Source organism: Amblyomma americanum, chromosome 7, assembly GCF_052857255.1.
Source record: "Amblyomma americanum isolate KBUSLIRL-KWMA chromosome 7, ASM5285725v1, whole genome shotgun sequence".
NCBI lineage: Eukaryota > Metazoa > Arthropoda > Arachnida > Ixodida > Ixodidae > Amblyomma > Amblyomma americanum.
The window spans coordinates 119,074,078-119,097,689 of record NC_135503.1 but is presented as its reverse complement, the minus strand read 5'-3'; the positions used below and the strand labels follow the sequence as shown (position 1 = coordinate 119,097,689).

The following is a 23,612-nucleotide window of genomic DNA, read 5'->3' as shown; positions in this document are numbered from 1 at the left end:
TACCGTAATGTAGCTATCGCCACAAAAGTTTTTCCTGCCCTCTGATTCAAACTCGCCGCCCTCTTATGATGTCACAGGACGAAGTGACGTGATATGTGACGCAAACGCAGACTCCGTAATTTCTGCCGGCTAGCGGTGCGGTCTAGCAGCATACGAAATAGAAGCTACCGCCGCCGCACGTTGAAGGCATCTATCGGGGATCGTTACCGTCGCTTCGTTTATGTTTGCACCGGCGTCTTGGCAGCGTTACGATGGATCCCGTTCCCAAACCGGACAACGAAGTTCTCGCAAAAACTCCGGCCTGCATTTCAGCGACCTCAGCCCCACAGTGCATGCGATGCTTTTGAGGGAGCACGGTTAGGTTAGGTGCCGGCGGGTCGTTTTTCCTTTCCTCAGTGAGCAGCCGTTGCTAATTAAATATCTTAACCCCAGTGAGGGGAGCCGCAAGGGGCAAGGACACGGTCAGCACGTCGCGCCCATCGGAGGCTGGCCGAGGCTTTGGGGCCAATGGATTGTGATTCCTTGAAAGGCACTGTTGCACGGTGCAGCAGGCGACATCGAGGAGGTTTCTTACTGTTGCGAGGGCCAGGTTATTTTTTTTCTTTTCCACAAAAAACGGGGGGGTGCTCAAGGGCGCTCGCGTTTAAAGTTGGCAACTTGAAAGTAAAACCGACGCACGACGCTTTAATGGGTTCCGCGCGTTTCCGGAGGTACGGGGTCCTCTGGATCGGGCTTTCTCGCCCACTTGCATGTACCTACAGATGTGTACTGTGGATGGGTTAAATTAGCCGAGAGCTTGAAGACAACAGCGCCACCAAACTGCCGAAGCTATTGAATGGAGCCGCTAACAAACGAATTGGAGGAGAGCGGAGTCACGGTCTCTGCAGGTTCGAAATCTCTTTTTCTTAACTGCCTTGTATCTTGTCTCCCGTCCCTAATAAGTGATTTCCGTTAAGTAGTTCGAAGTTGACTGGCAGAGCCAAGAATGTTTTGTAGGCAAGCGGTCGAATACACAGGTGCTCTTTATACTGCAAACTGCCTTGTACGATCACCGACCATCGTGCCATCATAGATTTTCATCGACCGTGGCGATCATGTGACCAGCCTTAACAGGCTCCTTCAAAGGTTAACTAGCAATTGAAGCGGCGCTTGGAGTTCCTCTGCTGTTCGGGCGCTTGTAAATCGAGGCACGTCAAAAACAAAAGCACGGGGCACGAAAAAGCTCATAGAGGCGAAGCGCCATAAAAAACCGAAACTCTCCTGGCTGCCTGTGGTGCCGCGAAGCATCGGTTTTCTTTGCTTCTAACATTCAGGTTGTCTTTTGTCTGTCTTCCTTGTGTGATAAAAGTGCACTATCGGTTTCAAAACAAAACTTACTTCAATATTGAACCGTGCAACCTTCCTTTGTCAGCCTCAGAGATTCGTGGCATCCATGGAGTAAGGAAAATTCCTCCAAGGTGGTGTCGCTTGTCCTATGATGTCATCGCGCTTGTACTTGCAAGATTGGCCTGTGGCGGCGATACCTGTATTCTGGTTCTTGCTATTTCCTACCTTACAAAAGGTTTGTTTTCAGTAAGAGTGGCGTTGTTGTGATCAGGAGCTAGTATTCTAACGATACAAGCCAACTTTTATTTCTCCTCAGTGTCCCTTTAAAATAGTATTGCAGTTGCTGCCACCGCTGTTGTGCAAGGGTTTCAAACACCTTTCTTTTTCCAGACAGCGACGCCAAGGATTCTTATATAAAGCTCTTAAAGTAATCCCTGGTTATAACGAAATCGCTTTACTCGAAATATCGCTTTATTCGAAATTTCTTCCGCTCTTGACCCAAACACATGCATCTTAAGCCGCATTACTCGAAGCGCACGAAGAGTTTGACCCGCTTAGAGCAAAGTGGCGAGCGGAGACGTTGCCGCCGCCGAGTGGCGGCGCGTGACCTTTTTGGGCATGCAGTGTTAAATTAATACCGCCCGACGAATTTGACTCATGCAGGCACAGAAGAGGCCACAAAAGTACCAAACCTATGCCCGATGTCCTGCCTAGTAACAAGTACCAAGCGAGGGCCGAGTGCCCCCACCTGATTGCAGCAGAGCAAACAGAAGCTGTCAAATTCCATGGTGCAGCGTGCCCGAACCGTTAATCTCGGTTGCAATTGCATCGCTGGTGTCTCCCGTGATAGAATCCACATGAAAATAAAGTTTTCCTGACGCTTTGCGATGTCAGAAAACTGTGGTTTCATGGATGCCGAAAAGTGGCCAAAAACCGCTGGAAGATTTGCGCCATAGCATTCCATGTGGCACGCTCGATGAGAAAAGTTTTATCGCTTTTAAGAGCACTTCTGGCGCTGAAACGTGCCAAAAAGCACAAGTGTTACTCCGATCCGCCTTTTTCATTTTCCTGTGCTGCCACCTCGCGCACAACGCTGGAAGCTCACTGGTAGGGTACTGCGCGCCCAACCCGGCCGGACTGAGTGCCGCTGCGGAGCACGTTTTGTTGGAATCTGTCAACGATGGCGTGTCCTGGGCAGCACCTGGTACCTCGAGGATTTCTAGGGTTGACTGATGGCTTGGTGCGAAGTCCGAGGCTGGCTGTAGTGCCCACCGAAAAGCAAATTCTTCAGTATCTCCGATCATCCGGCATGCGATGCGAACACCAGCTAGCAAGGGCCGCTGCTTCAGAGATGAAGGCTACATTCGGAACATAATGTTCAATGAAATATCCCCGATCAGTGAGGTTGGCGTTTCCGCTGTATATGCCTGCCATTCATGAAAGGTGGATACTACATCGTGCACGCCGTAGTACAGAACACGACTGGGGACAACAGTTTTCACAAGCAATCGTTGTGCTCAAGCGCTGCAGAATAGCTACACGAGCTATAAAAGCACAAGCGTACTCGCAACAAAGCAGCTCTGCTAGCATTTCACTGTATTTTCCCACAACACACCGCTGCATAGGTTAAAAAAGCATGCGCGTCCAATAAGACGAGCGCGAGAGGCGCGCATTAATCCATTCCGGCGATACCACGCAGAGCTCTTCATCATGGATATGATTCGAACACACGCATAACGCACCTTCTTCTTCTTCTTCTTCTCTGCCTCTTAATGCATGACGCATACCCACACGGGGGGATTGGCCAGGGTGTAGTGGCATAAACAAGGAAATTTCCTTAGGAGATTATGACAAAATTTTAGCACCATGCGTGAATGCTCTCGTAGCTTCTTTTTCGTTGCCTGCTTCATCGCGCGTTGAAAGCGGCTCACAGCACTTGCCCATTTGGCCTTCTTGCTTCAGAAAGCAAAAAGCGTCGGAACGAAGTCTCGGTGCCGCGGTGACATTCGAGGCCTTCGTGCCCATGAATAAAACACTTCGTGATAGACTGCACACGCATTTAAACAAAGTACCTCGTCCGTACCTGTCACAAAGTGATTCCCGCACAGTCTTGACGGTGTCCAAGGGCGGCACGATCGTCGAGCCGGCGAACTGCTTTTATCCACGCTTCGCGTCGAAGGCTGTCCCGGGAAGCGCTCGGAAAGCGAAAAAATCCGAGTTTACTTCCCTTTACATATTGGGCATTGCTGCAGTATGCAACACATTTCGTAGGTATCGCTAAATGCGTCGCGCTGAACGCCCGACGGCTGCAGCAACGCACCCCGCGTAGGAAGCCGGTTTGTTTACACTTCCACGATCGGTCTCGAGTGGAGCGAGCGACCCTTCCAATATGTTTCGCGACACCGCCGCCAGGGGATGGGCGCATGCGCAGTCGCGTCGTGAAAAAGGCGGATTATGGGCCCATTAACGCGAGTCGCTGAGCCGCAGGCCAGACAACAGCCGCAGGCCAGTCACTTGGTGCTTGATTTTCCAGTGTTGTGACTGTGAGCTGCAAACCGCTGAACCAATCAGCGAGCGAGCCAAGCTTTCGGCAACAACACCGACAGCGGACACGCCGGGTGACGAACTGAGCTGCTCCCTGGCTGCCGTAGTCGTTGCTAAGCCTAACCATTTCACATCGGCCAAAGCAGACAAAACTCTCGAAAGCACGCAAACGTCATTTCCGAGAGTGTTCGCTTCAAACGAGAAGGCGACCCGTAGGTCGTGCTTGCAAGTGTGAACAATGGTGTTTGTCGAGCTGCGTCCTGGTCGCATGCCCTTTGCTGTGTTCGACATGAGGAGCTACATTAACAAATCGGGAAGACGACTTTTGGGAAGCCGGTCTCTAAACTTGCTCGCCGCTTGCCATAATCGTCCTGCATCACAATAAAACACCGCCCCTCCCTAGCTTCACTGCACTTTTGATGGTCAAATCGACCGATAACTTGCCGAAAACACGAAAAATCCAAGCGTCGCCAGCAGCGAGTAAGGCTGTCAACATGGCGGGTCATCGTAACCGTGGTATCTCCCCGCCGATTTTCTCGAGCCGGTCATGCTCGATTCGTGCCATCCGACTAGGTAAATGGTCTAAATGCGTGGTAGGGTCATTGAATTTCGTTCCTAGACATTTGTCAAGGGCAAGAACGCAGTGCTGCGCGAACACCGACACTCGAACCGTAGAATTAGCACAGCACAGTGTGGTGCGCCGAAAAGCTCTCGCTTTGCAAAGTTCACGCCTGCACAGCTCGGCAAAATAATTGTCCAGTAATCATGCAAAGCCCCTACTGCAAAACCATTTGGTTTTCACGATCGCGCTGCGTACCCACAATGAGCGGCTAATCGCTTTTTGAGCACAACAAACACAACCTCAGACTCGAGCCACAGCATTTGCAGCGCTTTCCAGCACGATACTCTTGTACCCTTACGTGACCCCCCCCCCCCCCCCCCCCCCCCCCCCCCCCCCCAAAAAAAAAAGTGGCCACTGCCTTCGCGATTTGAAATACTTTGAGGGTTGAATGCATGAGCAGTGACCACGGCCTCGTCCATTGATGGGTCAGGTTTGAGCAGGAGTTGCACGCTCCTGGTAAGAACTTTGAAACTCCCAAAGCTCACTGCCTTTTTTGCACCTGAATAAAGTTTTGGTTCACTGAATACATTGAATCCTCGCAGTTGCGGCACAATTAAAGCTCGACTGCTTTAGCTTTTCTCGGGTGGTCGCTTATATCGAATTACTGCTTATAATAAATTTTTTCGCCGTCCTGCTGACTTCGTTATAACGAGAGATTACTGTATGAAGAAAGCACGCAGTCACCATGTCTACTGTGGACCTTATAGTCCTCGTCATAAAAGCAAAACTTTTCTGTGTCACTCAACTGTGCGATATGTCAGCCATCCGATCTTTGGTGACCACTCTCGGCAGCATTTGAACCATTTCTCATCTTGCACACGGAGCTGTTGAAAAAATTGTGTGGCAGCATGCGAGTTTGACGTCGTCGGAAAGTCTGTCAGATACCGAGGAAAGCGGTGCGAGTGCCTTTTTACATGCAATAGCCGCACCAAGCTTTTCATGCCTCCAAAGAAGGTTACCGGTGTTAATGTGCACATCGGCACTGCTATGGACATGCAGAGGTCTGCTGAACTTTAATAGAACAAAGTGAAGGCTTTTGTGTCTCATATGTTGTGAGAAAGAGGAAAGCTGGTGGAAAGGGCCTGGCTCCAAAAGCTCAGTTGCCACCTGAACCTATTGGTGTCCCTGTCATATGTGCACAGAGCTCACATAGGATAAAAGCGATGCTGCAGTGAGTGGCTCATGATACCATCTGCATTGCTAGAGATAAGCATCATGGAAAATGGCGAACTTGTGCACACGCACTCCGCCAGCCAGGCATCCACTTTCGAGCCCTGCTCATTTTGGGAACTGTGAGATGCATGGTTCTGTCGTGCAAGTTAGAACACAACACAGAGTGAGCATGGCAGCATTTGCAGATGGCACGCCTTGTTGTGTGCATCATCTGTGACGTTGTGGAAGAACTGTCTGAACGAGTTCATCATTCAGAAATGATCTGTTTTGAGTTGCCGCGATGAGCAGTGCATCTCATGAGCAAATTGTCTTAAGACAGCTTGCTGCCATTTCTTCCTCGTGCTAGTCATGGCTAAAAAAAACATAAGATAGAAACAGGCATCAGAGAATGGCAGGATGTGACTTGACACTCCAAAACCACCATTGCTGAAACTGGGGAGCGCTATAATCAAGACAAGGGGACAACACCACATAAGAACACCATAAGACACGAGCGCAAACTTTCAACTGAGTTTATTTTCGACATGGCGCATATTTATATGCATCTAATCATGGGACACACAAACATAAAAGCATTAGAGCCAGCCAAGATATCAAAACAATCACCTACACCATGCGAGATATAAGCTATCCTCGCAAGTCATGCATTTCACAAATGACCGGCTAAAAACATTTTTTTTTTTGTTAAAACCACAGACGGGGCACAGCACCTGCTTTGCGTGCCCCGTGGATTAGTTTTTGACACGTCTCGATTTACAAGCGCCGAACAGCAGAGGAGCTCCAAGTGCCACTTCAAGTGCCGCTTCAAGTGCTAGTGGACCTGTGAAGGAGCCTGTTAAGGCTGGTCAGATGATCACCACGGTCGATGAAAAAGTATCATGGCACGATGGTCGGTGATCGTACAAGGCAGTTCACAGTATAAAGAGAACTTGTGTCTTTGTACGCTTGCCGGTGAAACGTTCCTGGCTGTGCCAGTTAACTTCGAACTACTTAACGGATATCGTTTATTAGGGACGGCAGACAAGATACAAGGCAGTTAAGAAAAAATTGCTGATGGCCTAGCTCTGTTATGCTAGGATATCCGTAGCGAAAGTGCGGAGACTTCTGCATCGGAAGGGTGCATTCACCAGATGCGCTTTTATTCATGCCTGAAGCTTGAGCCGTAGTGGCGGAGTGGTAGCGTCTCCACCTCAAACGCATAAAGTCCTGGTTCGATTCCGAGCCTTGCCACAGGTTTTCTTTTTTTTTTTATTCAATGAGTCTGCGGGTGGTTTCAGTGGCTCTCATAGATGTCACCACCGAATACGTTGGTTAGCGGTTAAGCGCAGGCTCTGTTAAGGCATGTTTATTGTCCGGCGTAACGTGCGCGCGCGCGCTGCACGGCGACGTCACGTCGGCCAAAGCGAGAGCCTCTATACTCCAACTGCGCTTGACCGCCGACGCGTTCGGCGGCTTCGGCACACTCTGACCGCACTGGCGGAGGCTTGGAGCATGTCTCTATTTCGCGTCGAGTGCGCCAGCCGCCGCCGGCCCAGCCAGACCGGTTCGGCTCCGCGGCGAGGCGCCTGTTGTGACCTCATGGGCCTCTTCGGAGCACCGCCACGGCAAAATTCCAAGTTCGCGGCCTGTAAAGCTTTCGCTTTAAAAGAGATTTGGAATCTGCAGAGAGCTTGACTCCGCTCTCCTCCAACTCGTTTGTTTGCGGCTCCATTCAATAGCTTCGGCAGCTGGGCGTTGCTGTTCTATTCGAGCTCTTGGCTAATTTAATCCATTCACAGTACACATATGAAGGTACATGCAAGGTACGATCCAGTGGACCCCGTACCTCCAGAAACGCGCGGAACCCGTTGAAGCATCATGCGTCGGTTTTACTTTCATGCCGCCAACTTTAAACGTGAGCGTCATTGAGCACCCACCCGTTTTTTGTGGAAAAGAAAATAAATAACCTGGCCCTCGCAACCGTGAGAAACCTCCTCGACGCCGCCTGCTGCACTGTGCAACAGTGCCTTTCAAGGGATCACAATCCATTGGCCCCAAAGCCTCGGCCAGCCTGCGATGGACGTGACGTGCCGACCTTGTCCTTGCCCTTCGCGACTTCCCGCACTGAGGTTAAGATATTTAATTAACAATGACTGCTCACTGAGGAAGGGGGAAACGACCCGCTATCGCCTAACCTAACCGTGCTCCCTCAAAAGCATCGCACGCTCTGTGGGGCTGAGGTCGCTGAAATGCAGGCCAGAGTTTTTGAGAGAACTACGTCGTCGGGTTCGGGAACGGGATCCATCGTAACGCTGGCAAGACGCCGGTGCAAACGTAAACGAAGCGACGGTGGCGACCCCCGATAGATGCCTTCAACGTGCGGCGGCGGTAGCTTTCATTTCGGCAGCTGCTAGACCGCACCGCTAGCCGCCAGAAATCACGGAGTCTCCGTTTACGCCGCGTTTCACGTCACTCCGTTCTGTGTCGTCATAAGAGTTCTCCGTGTCGTCATAAGAGTTCTCGAGTTTGAATCAGAGCGGCGGGAAAAAATTTTCAACTTCGAATCCAAATTTCTTTGAAATAAATGCATCTTTCGCTCCCGGACAAGCGGCAACAAAGCCATGAATTGCCGAACTGTCAGATTTTCCTAGCAAAAAAAAATTGATAGAGTGCTCCTACCTGTCCCTTTAATATAACTTGCTGAAGCTTGGCGTGCAGTTGTATCATAAAATGCTGATTTCAAATATAATAATAATACTTTATTCAAATCATGGAAACTAGGCATAGGTAAAAACCAGATGTATGCATTAAGAGACAAGCAGGGCAATGTCATTAGCAATATGGATAAGATAGTTAACGTAGCCGAAGAGTTCTACAGAAATCTATACAGTAGCCAATGTAATGAGAACGATAATGGTAGAGATAATGGTGCGTCATCCCACCAGTAACGAAAGAGGAAATAAAGAAAACCTTAGGAGCAATGCAAAGGGGGAAAGCAGCTCATGCGGTTCAGGTAACAGCAGATCTGTTGAAGGACGGAAGGTTGAAGGACGGAGGGGAGATTGTGCTAGAAAAATTAGCCGCCCTGTATACACAATGCCCTATGACCTGGACAGTACCAGAAGCTTGGAAGAACGCAAACATAATCTTAATTCATAAGAAAAGAGATGCCAAGGAGTTGAAAAATTAGAGACCGGTCAGCTTACTGTCCGCTGCCTACAAGGTTTTTACTAAGGTAATCGCTAATAGAGTCAAGGCAACTTTAGACTTAAATGAACCAAATGACCAGGCAGGCTTTCGTAAAGGATATACCACAATAGATCATAGTCACACTACGAATGAGGTGATAGAGAAATGCGCGGAATATAGCCAACCCCCTATATATAGCCTTCATTGATTGCGAGGAAGCACTCGACTCAGTGGAAACCTCAGCAGTCACACAGGCAATGTGTAATCAGGGTGTAGAGGAGCCTTATGTCAAAATACTGGAAGATATATTTAGTAACTGCACAGCTACCATAGTCCTCCATAAAGTCAGCAATAAAATTCTGATAAGGAAGGGCATCAGGCAAGGAGGCATGATCTTGCCAGTGCTATTCACCGCCTGTTTGCAGGAGGTGTTCCGAGGCCTGAATTGGGAACAATTGGGAATAAGAGTAAATGGAGAATACATAAATAATCTGCGATTCGCTGATGACATTGCCTTGCTGAGTCACTCAGGAGGTGAACTGCAAATCATGATCAATGAGTTAGACAGGCAGAGCAGAATGCTGGGTCTAAAAATTAACATGCATAAAACCAAAGTAATGTTCAACAGTCTAGCCACGGAACAGCAGTTCACAATTGGCAATGAGGTGTTGGAAGTGGTAACGGAGTTCGTCTCCTTAGGGCAGGTAGTGACAGCTGATCCGGATCATGAGAGGGAGATAACTAGAAGGATAAGAATGGGGTGCTGCGCATATGGCAGATTCTTTCAGATCATGAATGGCAGTTTACCAATATCTCTCAAGAGAAAAGTGTACAACAGCTGTATCTTACCGATAATCACCTACATGGTGGTAAACGTGAAGGCTAACGAGAAGGGTTCAGCTTAATTTAAGGAAAACGCAGCGAGCCATGGAAAGAAAAATGATAGGTGTAACGTTAAGAGACCGGAAGTGGGCAGAGTGGGTGAGGGAACAAATGCGGGTTAATGACATCCTAGTCGAAATCAGGAGGAAGAAATGGGCTTGGGAAGGGCATGTGTTGCGAAGGCAAGATAACCGCTAGTGCTTAAGGGTAACAGGGTGGATTCAAAGAGATGCGTAGCAGGGGGCGGCAGAAAGGTAGGGGGGCTGATGAAATTGAGAAGTTTTCAGGCAAAGGGTGGATGCAACGGGCAAAGAACAAGGTTAATTGGAGAGACATGGGAGGGGCCTTTGCCCTGCAGTGGGTGTAGTCAGGCTGATGATGATGATGATGATGGTGGATATAATACAAGACACGGACACCCCAAAGCCACAATTGGGCTTTTAGGGCGCCGTCTGGCATTTGAATTTCAAAGATCTCACTTGGAAGAAAATATATGGCAAATTAACATCCCAATTAGGCCATTTCTTGCGGGTCTTTGTAATAATTTCTCAGTTAAAAAAATCTTTTTTAAAAATCTGTAGATATTTCCAAAGGTCTGCCGCACATCCTAATGCTTTCCTTTTCCTAGGGGTGTGTGAATATTGAAATTCTTGAATACGAACCAAATATTACAACAAAAAAAAATTATAAAATGTTGTTGGCCTTATTTTCATAAACATAGTGTACGGTCTTTGCACCTGAAATAAACAAAAGTAGACTGCCTCAGCACCATATAAAAAAATGTGCAAAAAATTGTATACTACTTAATTAGGGAGCATAACAGTATCCAACCTGTAAAGTGGTCATGCAAAATGAAACCCATAACATGACAAGACTGGAAACAAAAAATAACATGGCTACTAAAACCTCATTAATTTGGAGTTAATGGGACTGAAACAGATTCCCGCATTATCCGAAGGTCGGTGTAAAAAATGCTCCGCACCCCCTAAAGAAAAGAGAAGTGCCGAAAATGCGAAAATTTTGTGAAGCCTTCTGAAAGGCTCCATCACACAAACACTGAAAAGCCTGTGACGAGCGCGCACTTCTGGCAAGCTGGAAAGAGAACGTGGATGTAAGCTAGGAGAACGGACACTGGCATTGGAACGGCGAAGCTACTTTTAAAAAAGTAAAAAGAAATGACCAGCGTTACACCAGTTGGTGCCCAAAAGCAGGGTGGAGCTGGGATTGGACTACCAGCAAATGTGCGGGCCTACAGCTGCAGTAGCCACAGGAGAGCGGCGAAGCTTAAGGATTGAAACTATGAGTCCAGGCTATTTTTTGGCCAAGCGACAAGGGCCCTTAAAATGTTTTCATGCCTGCTGTTACGCCCATTTAAAAGATGTGCGGGCTGCAATATACCATGCAGTAGGTGGGATTTTTACAGGATTGCTTGCTCTGTTGTGACACCTTTACTTGCCCCTTCAGAAGCCTCTCATATTCCATAAGTAGGCTTTTCCATATGCCGTAGCGAGCACAATGATATGTTGAGAGGCACACACTCAGAGAGTTATGAAGGCGACAGGACGAATGGCATAGATGTTGGCATTACGTACGTAACATATTATGGAAGGATAAAAAAAAAAGCCCTTTTGCGTTACGATTGTTCGAAGCAGGTCATTGGCCATCTTGTTTGCAGCATATGTAATGTGTGGGAAGGCCCACTTGCGGAATTTCGCATGAGTTGAAGCCTAGCGGCATCGGAATGCGATTGGTCTACTTGCTAAACAACGGTGAAAAAAGGGAACAGGACCTTCGTATTGTTTTCCTGGAACATTAAACTCGATCGTTGGATAATTTGCCCAGATACCGTATTTACACGATTGCATGTTGACTCGAATGTAAGTCGATCCCTCACTTCAGATTTCTGAAAAAAAAAAAACTTGGGGGTCGTTTACGCTTATCGCCAGCCGCTATTGGCTGGTGCGCCCGGGTGTGCCCGTGGGCACATTCCAAAACGAGAATGTATTAGTCACTGGACTACTTGTCCACACTTGTGCCATCGTCCTCACTAGCGTTGCCGTCGTGATCGCTGCTGCGGTCCCACAGCTCGTCGTTCTAACATCATCGTGCAGTGAAATCCTGGACTTCGCAAGTAGCTACATCACGACATTGCGTGCAACAGCTGAAAATTTTGCCTCGCTGCAGCTGCCACACCTGTACCACACGTTGCGAACGTCGAACTTGCGGCCCAGCGCGCAATTAATTTCTTCGGCGTAAAGAAGACAGCCATCTTGAATGTAGCTGTGACCGAGCGACAGCCATCTTGAATGTAGCTGTGACCGAGCTCCGGTCGTTTACTGGACCCAGAGCACAATTCACGAAGCACCACATTAAAAACTTGTGAAACACGGCCGGCAGTAGTCAAATGTGTCAGAGCCAGAGAGAAAATTTGCGTGAGTGGTGTCGGCTGGCTATTGACACTCGCTGGCGCCGCTGCGGTTCCGAGTGGGGGTGCCGCCGCGATTGGAACAGCGGCCCTTCCATCAACTATCGACGCTCCCTTGAGTGGCGAGTGCGTGGTTGAAAGTAAACAAAAAAAAAAAAACTTGGACGACGCTATTAAGAGTAGGAGTAGAACACGAATGCGTTATCGGGCCACTGCCGCTTATCTGCAGACGCAATCTGCGGCCACGTGTGGGAAGTGGGGTGGTGCCGGTTTGCTGCTTATCCACAGCCACCATCGGCCGCCTCGCGCGGGGTAGGGATGCCGGTTCTGCGTGTTGACGTAACAGCTGCTCAAGGCCAGCACCAAGAGCTATGCGACGGAGCCGCACAGCAAAAATGCAACCACGCTGTAGCATGCCTGATATCTTGCTTGTCTTGCCTTTATATATGGCGCGATGCTTTGGTTTCGATTTTAAGTCGACCCCCCCCTCCCCCCCACTTCGGATGTTCAAATTTTGAAAAATAGGTCAACTTACAATCGTGTAAATACGGTATTCTGGTTTTGCCATGGTCGAATTTATGCAAGTCGGAGCGGGTATTCGGAGCGGTATCGCTAGCGAGTATTTGGGAATTTTGACTATTTGGAAATTCTCAAATATCAATTTCTCGAATACGAATACAAGCCTTATATGAAACATATTCGATTGGTATTCGACAGTTCGAAAATTTCTGCATTGCTGCTTATCTTTTTAAACATGATAGGTTAGGTCAAGCGTAGGCTAATTACCGCCACATTGTTTTTTCTTCACGACTTTGTTATTTATTTATAATCAACAAAATGACTTTGTAGGCATTTTGTTAGCTTTAAGATGTGCAGCGGGCCTTTGCAAATACCTGCTTATTCTTAAAAAAGCTTTTTAACTGAGAAATTATCATAAAATATCGTAAGAAATGACCTACTTTAGGATATGTTATTTTGCCATATATTTTCTTCCAGGTGCCGTGTATTTCTTTCCAGGGATATTTGAAATCTGAATGTATATTCGAAATCACCGTTCTATGATATACCTGCATGTTCAGTTTCAGCAAGATACGTTGGTAAGTAATAATAAAAAAAAAATTAAGACCCTCATGTTCCCTTATGCTCTATTTGCAGCCTGTTTTTTTCTCTTGCAGTCATAGCAGAATGCAATGTGCAAACTTCTAATTCATGTCAGCAGGTGTGATTTTCACATATCTGTGCAAATCTCTGGTTATTTCGGTCGCGAGACTGGTTGAGGGCTTTGTGTATTGAACCCCGGGGTGCCAACTGGTCCAGAAACCGGTGGTTGGCTGATTGCCGCGCCACTTGCATCATTGAGGTGAACTTAAGAGAACTGGTGAATACTTGAGAAGATAGCTTTTGGTGTCACTAGTAGCATAATGCACAGTAACAGATGGCACCTGCACCCTCACATCTCAGGAACTGGATGCTGCAGGTGTCCAGGGTTCTGACTTTAAGTTGCACTACTAAAAAAATAAGGAACCATGGTGGGTGCTGCTTGCAGGGGGTGACGAGTGGCGCCACCGGCTGGTGTCCGCTTGCAGCACAGCGCTGGGTGCCCAGCTGGTGCAGGGTCGTCCAGAGGAGGCCCCACACTGTGCCCGTGTGCTGGGACAGCTGGTGACCGTTGCCAGCGGGGATGCGGCTCCGGCATTGCTACCTCTGGTCACACCGCTAATGGACACCCTGCACTCTCTGGACGACAGGGCATCCCTGCTGGTGAGTGGCGGGGGCAGGCACGGGAAGACGGCCAGAGCTCTTTGACCATACCAGTTGCAGAACTCCCCATGGGGCCCACGTTTGAGATCCGGCAGTCTGATTAAAGGGACACTGAGGAGAAATTGAAGTTGACTTGTATCGATAGAATACCAGCTCCTGATAAAAAAAACGCCACTCTTACTGAAAATAAAGCTTTTGTAAGGTAGAAAATAGCAAAAACCAAAATACAGGCATCACCGCCACAGGCCATTCTCGCAAGTGCAAGCGTGATGACGTCATAGGACAAGAGACGTCACCTTGCAGGAATTTTCCTTCCTACATGGGGGTCGCGAATCTCTGAGGCTGACAAAGGAAGGTTGCGTGGTTCAATATTGAAGTAAGTTTTATTTTAAAACCGATAGTGCACTTTTATCACGCAAGGAACACAGACAAAAGACAACCTGAATGTTGGAAGAAAAGAAAACTGATGCTTGGCGGCGCCACAGGTGGCCAGGAGAGTTTCGATTTGTTATGGCGCTTGGAGTCTGTGAGCTTTGCGTGCCCCGTGGTTTTGTTTTTGACGCGCCTCGATTTACAAGCGCCGAACAGCAGAGGAACTCCAAGTGCCGCTTCAAGTGCTAGTTAACCTTTGAAGGAGCCTGTTAAGGCTCGTCAGATGATCGCCACGGTCGATGAAAAAGTATGATGGCACGATGGTCGGTGATCGTACAAGGCAGTTCACAGTATAAAGAGCACTTGTGTCTTCGCACGCTCGCCTGGCGAAACATTCTCGGCTGTGCCAGTCAACTTCGAACTACTTAACGGAAATCATTTATTAGGGACGGAAGACAAGGTACAATGCAGTTCAGAAAAATTGCTGATGGCCTAGCTCTGTTAGGCCGGGATATATACGTAGCGAAAATGTGGAGACTTCTGCATTGGAAGAGTGCGTTCACTAGATGTGCCTTTATTCGTGGTTTAATCTTGAGCCATCATGGCGGAGTGGTAGCGTCTCGGCCTCAAACGCCTGTGGGGTTGGCTTGGGGAGATAAATACGTTCTCCCCACTTAATCGCGGCTGACACGGTTGAAAGCCACCCGGACCCCACCCCGTGATCGCGTACGCTGCCGAGCGCTCGCCAACCACGGCGGGCCTTGCTCTGAGGGAACAAAGGAACGACACACTGGCTGACATGACACAAACAGGCATTTATTGCTACGGCAACAATAACGCCAGCTAGCAACAAGGTACACTAATGAATTGAGGTCGTCCGACTCACCAGCAAGATTCCGAGCGACTGTTCGCCCGCGCTAGGGCAAGGGATATATACTCCGAAGGCCGGACGGGACGATATACGGGAGCGGGTCTGCCCGTTGCTTCCTCGCTTGGCCAGGGAAGAGCGGAGCCGTGAGTGACACGTCCGCTCGCGCCGACGATCCCAGCCGAAGAACCCCATGCCCCCTCTCCCGCGCGCGGGCTTCAGCAGTCTCCCGCGCAGCGACGCTGGTGTCCTCTCTTGCCAGTTAATGTAACTGACAAGGGAATGCGTTCATCCTTTCATCCTCGAGGTGAGACTGCTGGTGCACGGTGCCTCGCGGGAAAGCAAACACAGGGGGCTGCAGGGCAGGTCCCCACACGCCAAAGGCCCTGGTTTGATTCCGAGCCTCACCACAGGTTTTTTTTTTTTTTTATTCAGTGAGCGGGCGGAGGGGTTCAGTAGCTCCCATATATGCCGCCACCGAATACGTTCGTTAGCGGTTAAGCGCAGGCTCTGTTAAGGCGTGTTTAAACTCCGGCGTAACGCGCGTGCGCGCTGCACGGCGACATCGCGTCGGCCAAAGCGAGACGCTCCTCCAACTGCGCTTGACCGCCGACGCGTTCAGCGGCTTCGGCGCACTCTGACCGCACTGACAGAGACTTGGAGCATGTCTCTATTTCGTGCCGAGTGCGCCAGCCGCCGCCGGCCCGGCCAGACGTATTCGGCTCCGCAGCGAGGTGCGCGTTGTGACATCATTCAATAGCTTCGGCAGTTGGGCGGAGCTGTTCTTTTCGAACTCTCGGCTAATTTAATCCATTCACAGTACACATCCGAAGGTACATGCAAGTGGGTGAGAGAGCCCGTTCCAATGGACCCCACACCTCCAGGAGCGCGCGGAAGCCGTTGAAGCGTCGTGCGTCGGCTTTACTTTGAAGTCGCCAACTTTCAAGTGCCCTTGAGCACACATCCGTTTTTTGTGGCAAAAAATAAATAAATAACCTAGCCCTTGCAACCGTGGGAGACCTCGACGCCGCATGCTGCACCGTGCAACCTTGCCGTTCAAGGAATCACAATCCGTTGGCCCCAAAGCCACGGCCAGCCTCCGATGGGCGCGACGCGCCGACCTTGTCCTGGCCCCTCACGACTCCCCGCACTGGGGTTATGATATTTAATTTGCAACGGCTGCTCACGACAAAAGGGGGAAATGACCCGCTGGCGCCTAACCTAACCGTGCTCCCTCAAAAGCATCGCACGCTCTGTGGGGCTGAAGTCGCTAAAATGCAGGCAGGAGTTTTTGCGAGAACTTCGTCGTTGGGCTCGGGAACGGGATCCATCGTAACGCTGTCAAGATGCCGGTGCAAACATAAACGATGCGATGGTAGCGACCCCCGATAGATGCCTTCAACGTGCGGCAGCGGTAGCTTTCATTTCAGCTTCTGTGCTAGACCGCACTGCTAGCCGCCAGAAATCACGGAGTCTGCGTTTACGTCACGTTTCACGTCACTCCGTCCTATGACGTCATAAGAGTGCGCCGTGATGTCATAAGAGTTCCCGAGTTTGAATCGGAGCGGCGGGAAAAACTTTTTCAAGTTTGAATCCAAATTTATTTGAAATAAATGCATCTTTCGCTCCTGGACAAGCGGCAACAAAGCCATGAAATGCCGAACTATCAGATTTTGCTAACAAAAAAAAAATTTGATACAGTTCTCCTCCCTGTCCCTTTACTCTAAAACTCGGCATGGTTAGCTGATGTCATGGTGCATGTGGACCGTAAAATAAAATTTTTACTAGTCACAAACTCCTAAATGGTTCTATTCTCCTGTTCTATTCTCAAGTTCGGTTCTCCTGTGCAGGCTTGTTTTTTTGCAGACGACTGCATTATTTATCACACAATTCTCTCCGAATGGGACCAGCTTATTATAGATAACTATTTAGGTCCTGTTAGTAATTGGTGCAACAACTGGAAAATGTCGTTAAATGTTAGTAAGTGCAAACAAATGACCATAACGAGGAAAAAAGTTTTATTGATGCACTCTTACAAAATTAACAGTGTCTCTCTTGAGCGGGTAGATGAATTTAAGTACCTTGGCTTAACGATCAGTTCCAATCTAAGTTGGAGCCCGCACATTAATAACATTACCTCAGTAGCATTACCTCAGTAGCGTGCGCGCTGCACGGCGACATCGCGTCGGCCAAAGCGAGACGCTCCTCCAACTGCGCTTGACCGCCGACGCGTTCAGCGACTTCGGCGCACTCTGACCGCACTGACAGAGACTTGGAGCATGTCTCTATTTCGTGCCGAGTGCGCCAGCCGCCGCCGGCCCGGCCAGACGTATTCGGCTCCGCAGCGAGGTGCGCGTTGTGACATCATTCAATAGCTTCGGCAGTTGGGCGGAGCTGTTCTTTTCGAACTCTCGGCTAATTTAATCCATTCACAGTACACATCCGAAGGTACATGCAAGTGGGTGAGAGAGCCCGTTCCAATGGACCCCACACCTCCAGGAGCGCGCGGAAGCCGTTGAAGCGTCGTGCGTCGGCTTTACTTTGAAGTCGCCAACTTTCAAGTGCCCTTGAGCACACATCCGTTTTTTGTGGCAAAAAATAAATAAATAACCTAGCCCTTGCAACCGTGGGAGACCTCGACGCCGCATGCTGCACCGTGCAACCTTGCCGTTCAAGGAATCACAATCCGTTGGCCCCAAAGCCACGGCCAGCCTCCGATGGGCGCGACGCGCCGACCTTGTCCTGGCCCCTCACGACTCCCCGCACTGGGGTTATGATATTTAATTTGCAACGGCTGCTCACGACAAAAGGGGGAAACGACCCGCTGGCGCCTAACCTAACCGTGCTCCCTCAAAAGCATCGCACGCTCTGTGGGGCTGAAGTCGCTAAAATGCAGGCAGGAGTTTTTGCGAGAACTTCGTCGTTGGGCTCGGGAACGGGATCCATCGTAACGCTGTCAAGATGCCGGTGCAAACATAAACGAAGCGATGGTAGCGACCCCCGATAGATGCCTTCAACGTGCGGCAGCGGTAGCTTTCATTTCAGCTTCTGTGCTAGACCGCACTGCTAGCCGCCAGAAATCACAGAGTCTGCGTTTACGTCACGTTTCACGTCACTCCGTCCTATGACGTCATAAGAGTGCGCCGTGATGTCATAAGAGTTCCCGAGTTTGAATCGGAGCGGCGGGAAAAACTTTTTCAAGTTTGAATCCAAATTTATTTGAAATAAATGCATCTTTCGCTCCTGGACAAGCGGCAACAAAGCCATGAAATGCCGAACTATCAGATTTTGCTAACAAAAAAAAAATTTGATACAGTTCTCCTCCCTGTCCCTTTACTCTAAAACTCGGCATGGTTAGCTGATGTCATGGTGCATGTGGACCGTAAAATAAAATTTTTACTAGTCACAAACTCCTAAATGGTTCTATTCTCCTGTTCTATTCTCAAGTTCGGTTCTCCTGTGCAGGCTCGTTTTTTTGCAGACGACTGCATTATTTATCACACAGTTCTCTCCGAATGGGACCAGCTTATTATAGATAACTATTTAGGTCCTGTTAGTAATTGGTGCAACAACTGTAAAATGTCGTTAAATGTTAGTAAGTGCAAACAAATGACCATAACGAGGAAAAAAGTTCTATTGATGCACTCTTACAAAATTAACAGTGTCTCTCTTGAGCGGGTAGATGAATTTAAGTACCTTGGCTTAACGATCAGTTCCAATCTAAGTTGGAGCCCGCACATTAATAACATTACCTCGGTAGCATCTAAAAGACTATGGCTTTTAAAATACCAGCTAAAGCATGCTTCCACTAAAACAAAGCTTGTGGCGTATACTTCCCTAGTGCGTCCATTACTCGAATATGCTGACGTAGTATGGGACCCGCATACGAAAATGGGTGCCAGATGTATAGAGCGTGTCCAAAAAAGAGCAATACATTTCATTTTCAATGCCTACGGAAGACAGGTATCGATATCTGATCTCCTTAGCCGTTCCGGTTTACCCACCTTGGAATCTCGTCGCAAAATGCATTGCTTAAAAATGTTATTCGATATCGTCAATAATCACACCAGAATAGACTTTGACAATTATATGCAGTACAACAGAACATGACAAACTCGGCACAAACACAATTAAACAATTGTAGTGCCGAAATGCAGAACCACTGGATACAAGCTGTCGTTCTTCCCTAAGAATGATAGCCGATTGGAATGCGTTACCTCGCGAAGTGGTCACCTTATCTTCAGCCGAAACATTTTTATCTGCAATCAACCCCAGCCGGTCAAGTTAGGGTGTTTGGTTCGATTCTGGAATGTTGCTTTTGTCGCGCTTTGTTTTTAATTTTAATGTAGAGTGTTTGTTACTCGTCCATTATTTGAGTTGTTCGCAGAAATTTTGCTGCCTGCCTGCAGGCCTTTTTTTTTCCCCTCCTTTTTTCGTTGTTGACAAAGCACTGTGCAATTGTATCCCCACTCCTGCCTTGGCCACCAAAAGGTGGCTGGCAGTATTGAATAAATAAATAAATAAATGTCTGAGCTAATGAAATATATCAGTATCCAACCCATTGAGACAAGAAAAATTTGTGAAGAATTTCTTTTCTTGCTCATAAGTTACAAATTGGTGCTTTATCCTGCACTCTATGCATCATTTTTAGATACCGTATTTACAGGATTGTAAGTCGACTCTAATGTAAGTTGACCCCCCCAAATCGCATGTCCGAAAAAAAAAAACAGTGGACACGCTCAAAAACGAAAATTTATTGCATAGATGGGCTATTCATCCTCACTTGAGTCATCTTCGGTGGTACTGCTGTCGTCGTCGTCGCCGCTGTGGTTCCAGAGCACATCGTCCTCCATGGGAAGCCTGCACTTCCTAAATGATCGCATCACGACATCGTGTGGTACGGCCGCCCAAGCGGAAATCACCCACTCGCGCACAGCCACCAGGGAGGCTCTCTTCCCGTGCCCCGTTAGCGTAAGTTCCCGCCCGTCTGCCGCCAGCCGCTCGTTATACTCACGCCGGAGCAAGTTCTTGAATGGCTTGTTAATGCCAACATGTAGCGGCTGCAGCTGCCCCGTCAGACCGCCGGGAATCACCAGCATATCTGTACCGGTATCTTCTTTTCGGAGCTCTGCCTTCACTTTCGCGGTAAGGTGGCTGCGAAATGAATCCAGCACGAGGAGGTTCGGATTGCGATTTTTGACGGATGCCCCTGGCCTCAAAAGCTACATCTGACGATACCAATCAATAACTGAGTCGTCCGTCATAGAGCCTTTTTCATCACTCGCACAATCACACCTTTCGGGAACATTTCCTTTGGCATAGTTTTTCTTTCGAAGACGATGTATGGTGAGCTTTGTGCCATCTGCCAAGCATGACAGCATAACAGTGAACCGAAGTTTTTCATTTCCTGTCGTGAGAAGCTTAACCTCGCGAGCTCCCCTCTCTCTCACTGTTGTGTTACTCGTCATGTCGAAGTAGACGGGAGTCTGGTCCGCATTGCCGATTTGGCCGAGCAGGTATCGCCGTGAGTCGCGGAGCTTGAGGTAGTTTTTATGGAAGGCGAGAACTTTCTCCTCGGAAGCAGCAGGCAGCTTCTGGTATACACTAGTATGCCGACGAAGAGAGAAGCCAGCCCTCTTCGCAACGAAGACTCTGGCTTGTTGCGTGACCATTTCGCATGTCACTGGAAGTGACCGATCACGTATTTCGGTGACATACACTGCAAGCTTGACCTCCTGCTCCAGGAAGCGTCCCGACTTCGGCCCGCGGAAACCTCTTCGCTTGGAGTCGCAGTTGAAAATTCTGTCTCGCTGATTCCGCCACTCCCGCACCAACCGTTCAGAAACGTCCAACTTGCGGCCCGCCGCGCAGTTGTTGGTTTCTTCGGCGTAAATGATGGCCTCCCTCTTGAAACAGGACTTGTCGGGCTACGTGTTCTTGTTGCGCAGTTCGTCTTTTTTTCCCTCTTGAACACTGCAGTGAATGAGCGCCGAATGCTTTTCGAACCTGGAGAGCTCATAGCAAAGCGGACGGCCGGCAGTCGAGTCAAATGCACCCACTCCAAGCACCACCAAACAAAAAGTGATCGGTGTCGGTGTGTTGGCTCTCCCAGCAAACATCGGCATTCCCCAGAAGCGCTGCCATTACGCGTATAATCATCTAGCCGCCGTATTTCGCAACCAACTGAAATAGCGGCTCTTCCATCAGCTAGCGACAGTCCCGGGCGGTGGCACAGACTCCGCGATTGGAACAGCGGCCCTTCCTTGACTATTGATACTCCTGCGAGTGAAATGAAATTGGTTTTTGGGGAAAGGAATTGGCGCAGTATCTGTCTCAAATCTCTGTGGCTGGGTAAGGGAAGGGATAAAGGAGGGAGTGAAAGAAAAAAGGAGGAAAGAAATGTGGTAGCGGAGGGCTCCGGAATAATTTCTGCCACCTGGGGATCTTTAATGAGCCCCCCCACTTTGGAACTTTAAATTAAAAAAAAAAAGGGTCGACTTGCAATCATGTAAGTACGGTATGTGCCTCACATGTCAGCATCATCTCAGTTCGTGTATCCTGTACTTCGGAACTGACACATTTAAGTTTTCCTTTTTCCCGTGTACCATAAGAAATTGGAGTTCACCAACACAGTGATTGACAGCGCATAGTGGTGCTGCATGCTTCTTTTTAGTTGTTCATTTTTACTTGTTGCCCTTTGATCAGTATTATTTATTTCTCTATTTTTTCTGCTTGGATCTGTAATATGATTGGCAGCATGAGATAAATGACTGCAGTGGCGCCTAGCAACAAAGCCAGTAAACAGATGCTGTAGCTGAAACATATAATCATCGGCTCCTAGCTGACACCTCTGTCTGCTAATCTCAGCAAAGGGGTCAAAGGGAATAGCCAGGTTTTAAAAGGCTGTTGCCAAACTGGTACAATCTAAGAGCTGTGGAGACGGCAACCATCTGAATACGGGCTGCTTTTAAATGCCCAACATTGATGTTGACTTTGGGGACTTATATATACCGGGTGTCCCAGCTAACTAGAACCAAGGGTTAAAAAATGAATTATTAGAGACAGGCTAGTGAAACCAGTTGCATATTAGTGACAGCCATCTTGCGCACCACAGGCAATTTTTTGTGGTGCAATTACTTATTAGTTTAATTAAGTTTAATTATCAAAATTAATAAATATCGACTTTAGGCAACAAATTTTATTTGCAATGTTGTAGAGCACCTTCAGAGTCCCCCATTACATCATTTATGATAAGGATACACGTCTGTCTTTTTTCCCGGCTGCAAAGAAAGCCCGCGAAATACAAAATAAACCACGTGACTCACGCACTTGCGCGCCAAGGTCGTGCTGCTCTCAAGCGTGGTTTGAGCAAACGAAATCACCTGCAGCCTTGACTCGACGGCCTCGCACCAGCGGCAGGCCGACATGTTGGTGGTGGTTTCTCGTCTGCGTCAGCCAGTGACACATATGATGGTGCGAATTGCCGCCGCCAACTTATAGTCCTGCTGCTGCTGCGGGGCCGTCGAGCCAAGGATGCAGAGATTTCGTTCGCTCAAACCACGCTTGAGAGCAGCACGATCCTGGCGTGGCGCTCAAGTGCGTTAGTCACGTGGTTTATTTTGTATTTCGCGGGATTTCTTTGGAGCTGGGAAAAAAAGACGCACGTGAGGATTTCCTTATCGTATATGGTGGAATGGAGTTTTCTGAAGGTGCTCAAAAACTCTTGAAGTGTAATTTGCTGTCTAAACTCAATATTTAATAATTTAGATAATTAAACTTAATTAAATTATTAATTATTTGAAAACCAAAAAGTGTCTGGTTCGCAAGGTGGCTGTCACCAATATGCAACTGGTTTCACTCGCCTGCCTCTAATAAGTGATTTTTTAACCCTTGGCTCTAGTTAGCTGGGATACCCGGTATATATATATGTGTGTGTGTGTGTGTGCGTGCGTGCGTGCGTGCGTGCGTGCGTGCGTGCGTGCGTGCGTGCGTGCGTGCGTGCGTGCGTGCGTGCGTGCGTGCGTGCGTGCGTGCGTGCGTGCGTGCGTGCGTGCGTGCGTGCGTGCGTGCGTGCGTGCGTGCGTGCGTGCGTGCGTGCGTGCGTGCGTGCGTGCGTGCGTGCGTGCGTGCGTGCGTGCGTGCGTGCGTGCGTGCGTGCGTGCGTGCGTGCGTGCGTGCGTGCGTGCGTGCGTGCGTGCGTGCGTGCGTGCGTGCGTGCGTGCGTGCGTGCGTGCGTGCGTGCGTGCGTGCGTGCGTGCGTGCGTGCGTGCGTGCGTGCGTGCGTGCGTGCGTGCGTGCGTGCGTGCGTGCGTGCGTGCGTGCGTGCGTGCGTGCGTGCGTGCGTGCGTGCGTGCGTGCGTGCGTGTGTGTGTGTGTGTGTGTGTGTGTGTGTGTGTGTGTGTGTGTGTGTGTGTGTAGTATTATGACAAACGCGACTGTTCGTTTTAAAGGTTTATTGTGCCAACAGTTTC

The 23,612-nt window shown here is 48.9% G+C and overlaps 1 protein-coding gene across 2 annotated transcripts in view; it reads left to right on the top strand.

Moving 5' to 3' along the window:
• The window catches only part of spg (dedicator of cytokinesis spg), a 196,669-nt gene that overhangs the window by 77,910 nt on the left and 95,147 nt on the right, over positions 1-23,612 (top strand). For both annotated transcript variants that reach the window (XM_077632868.1, XM_077632867.1), the window contains exon 18: positions 13,687-13,901. In XM_077632868.1, coding sequence (XP_077488994.1) covers positions 13,687-13,901 — 215 coding nt within the window. The remainder of the gene's footprint in view (positions 1-13,686; positions 13,902-23,612) is intronic.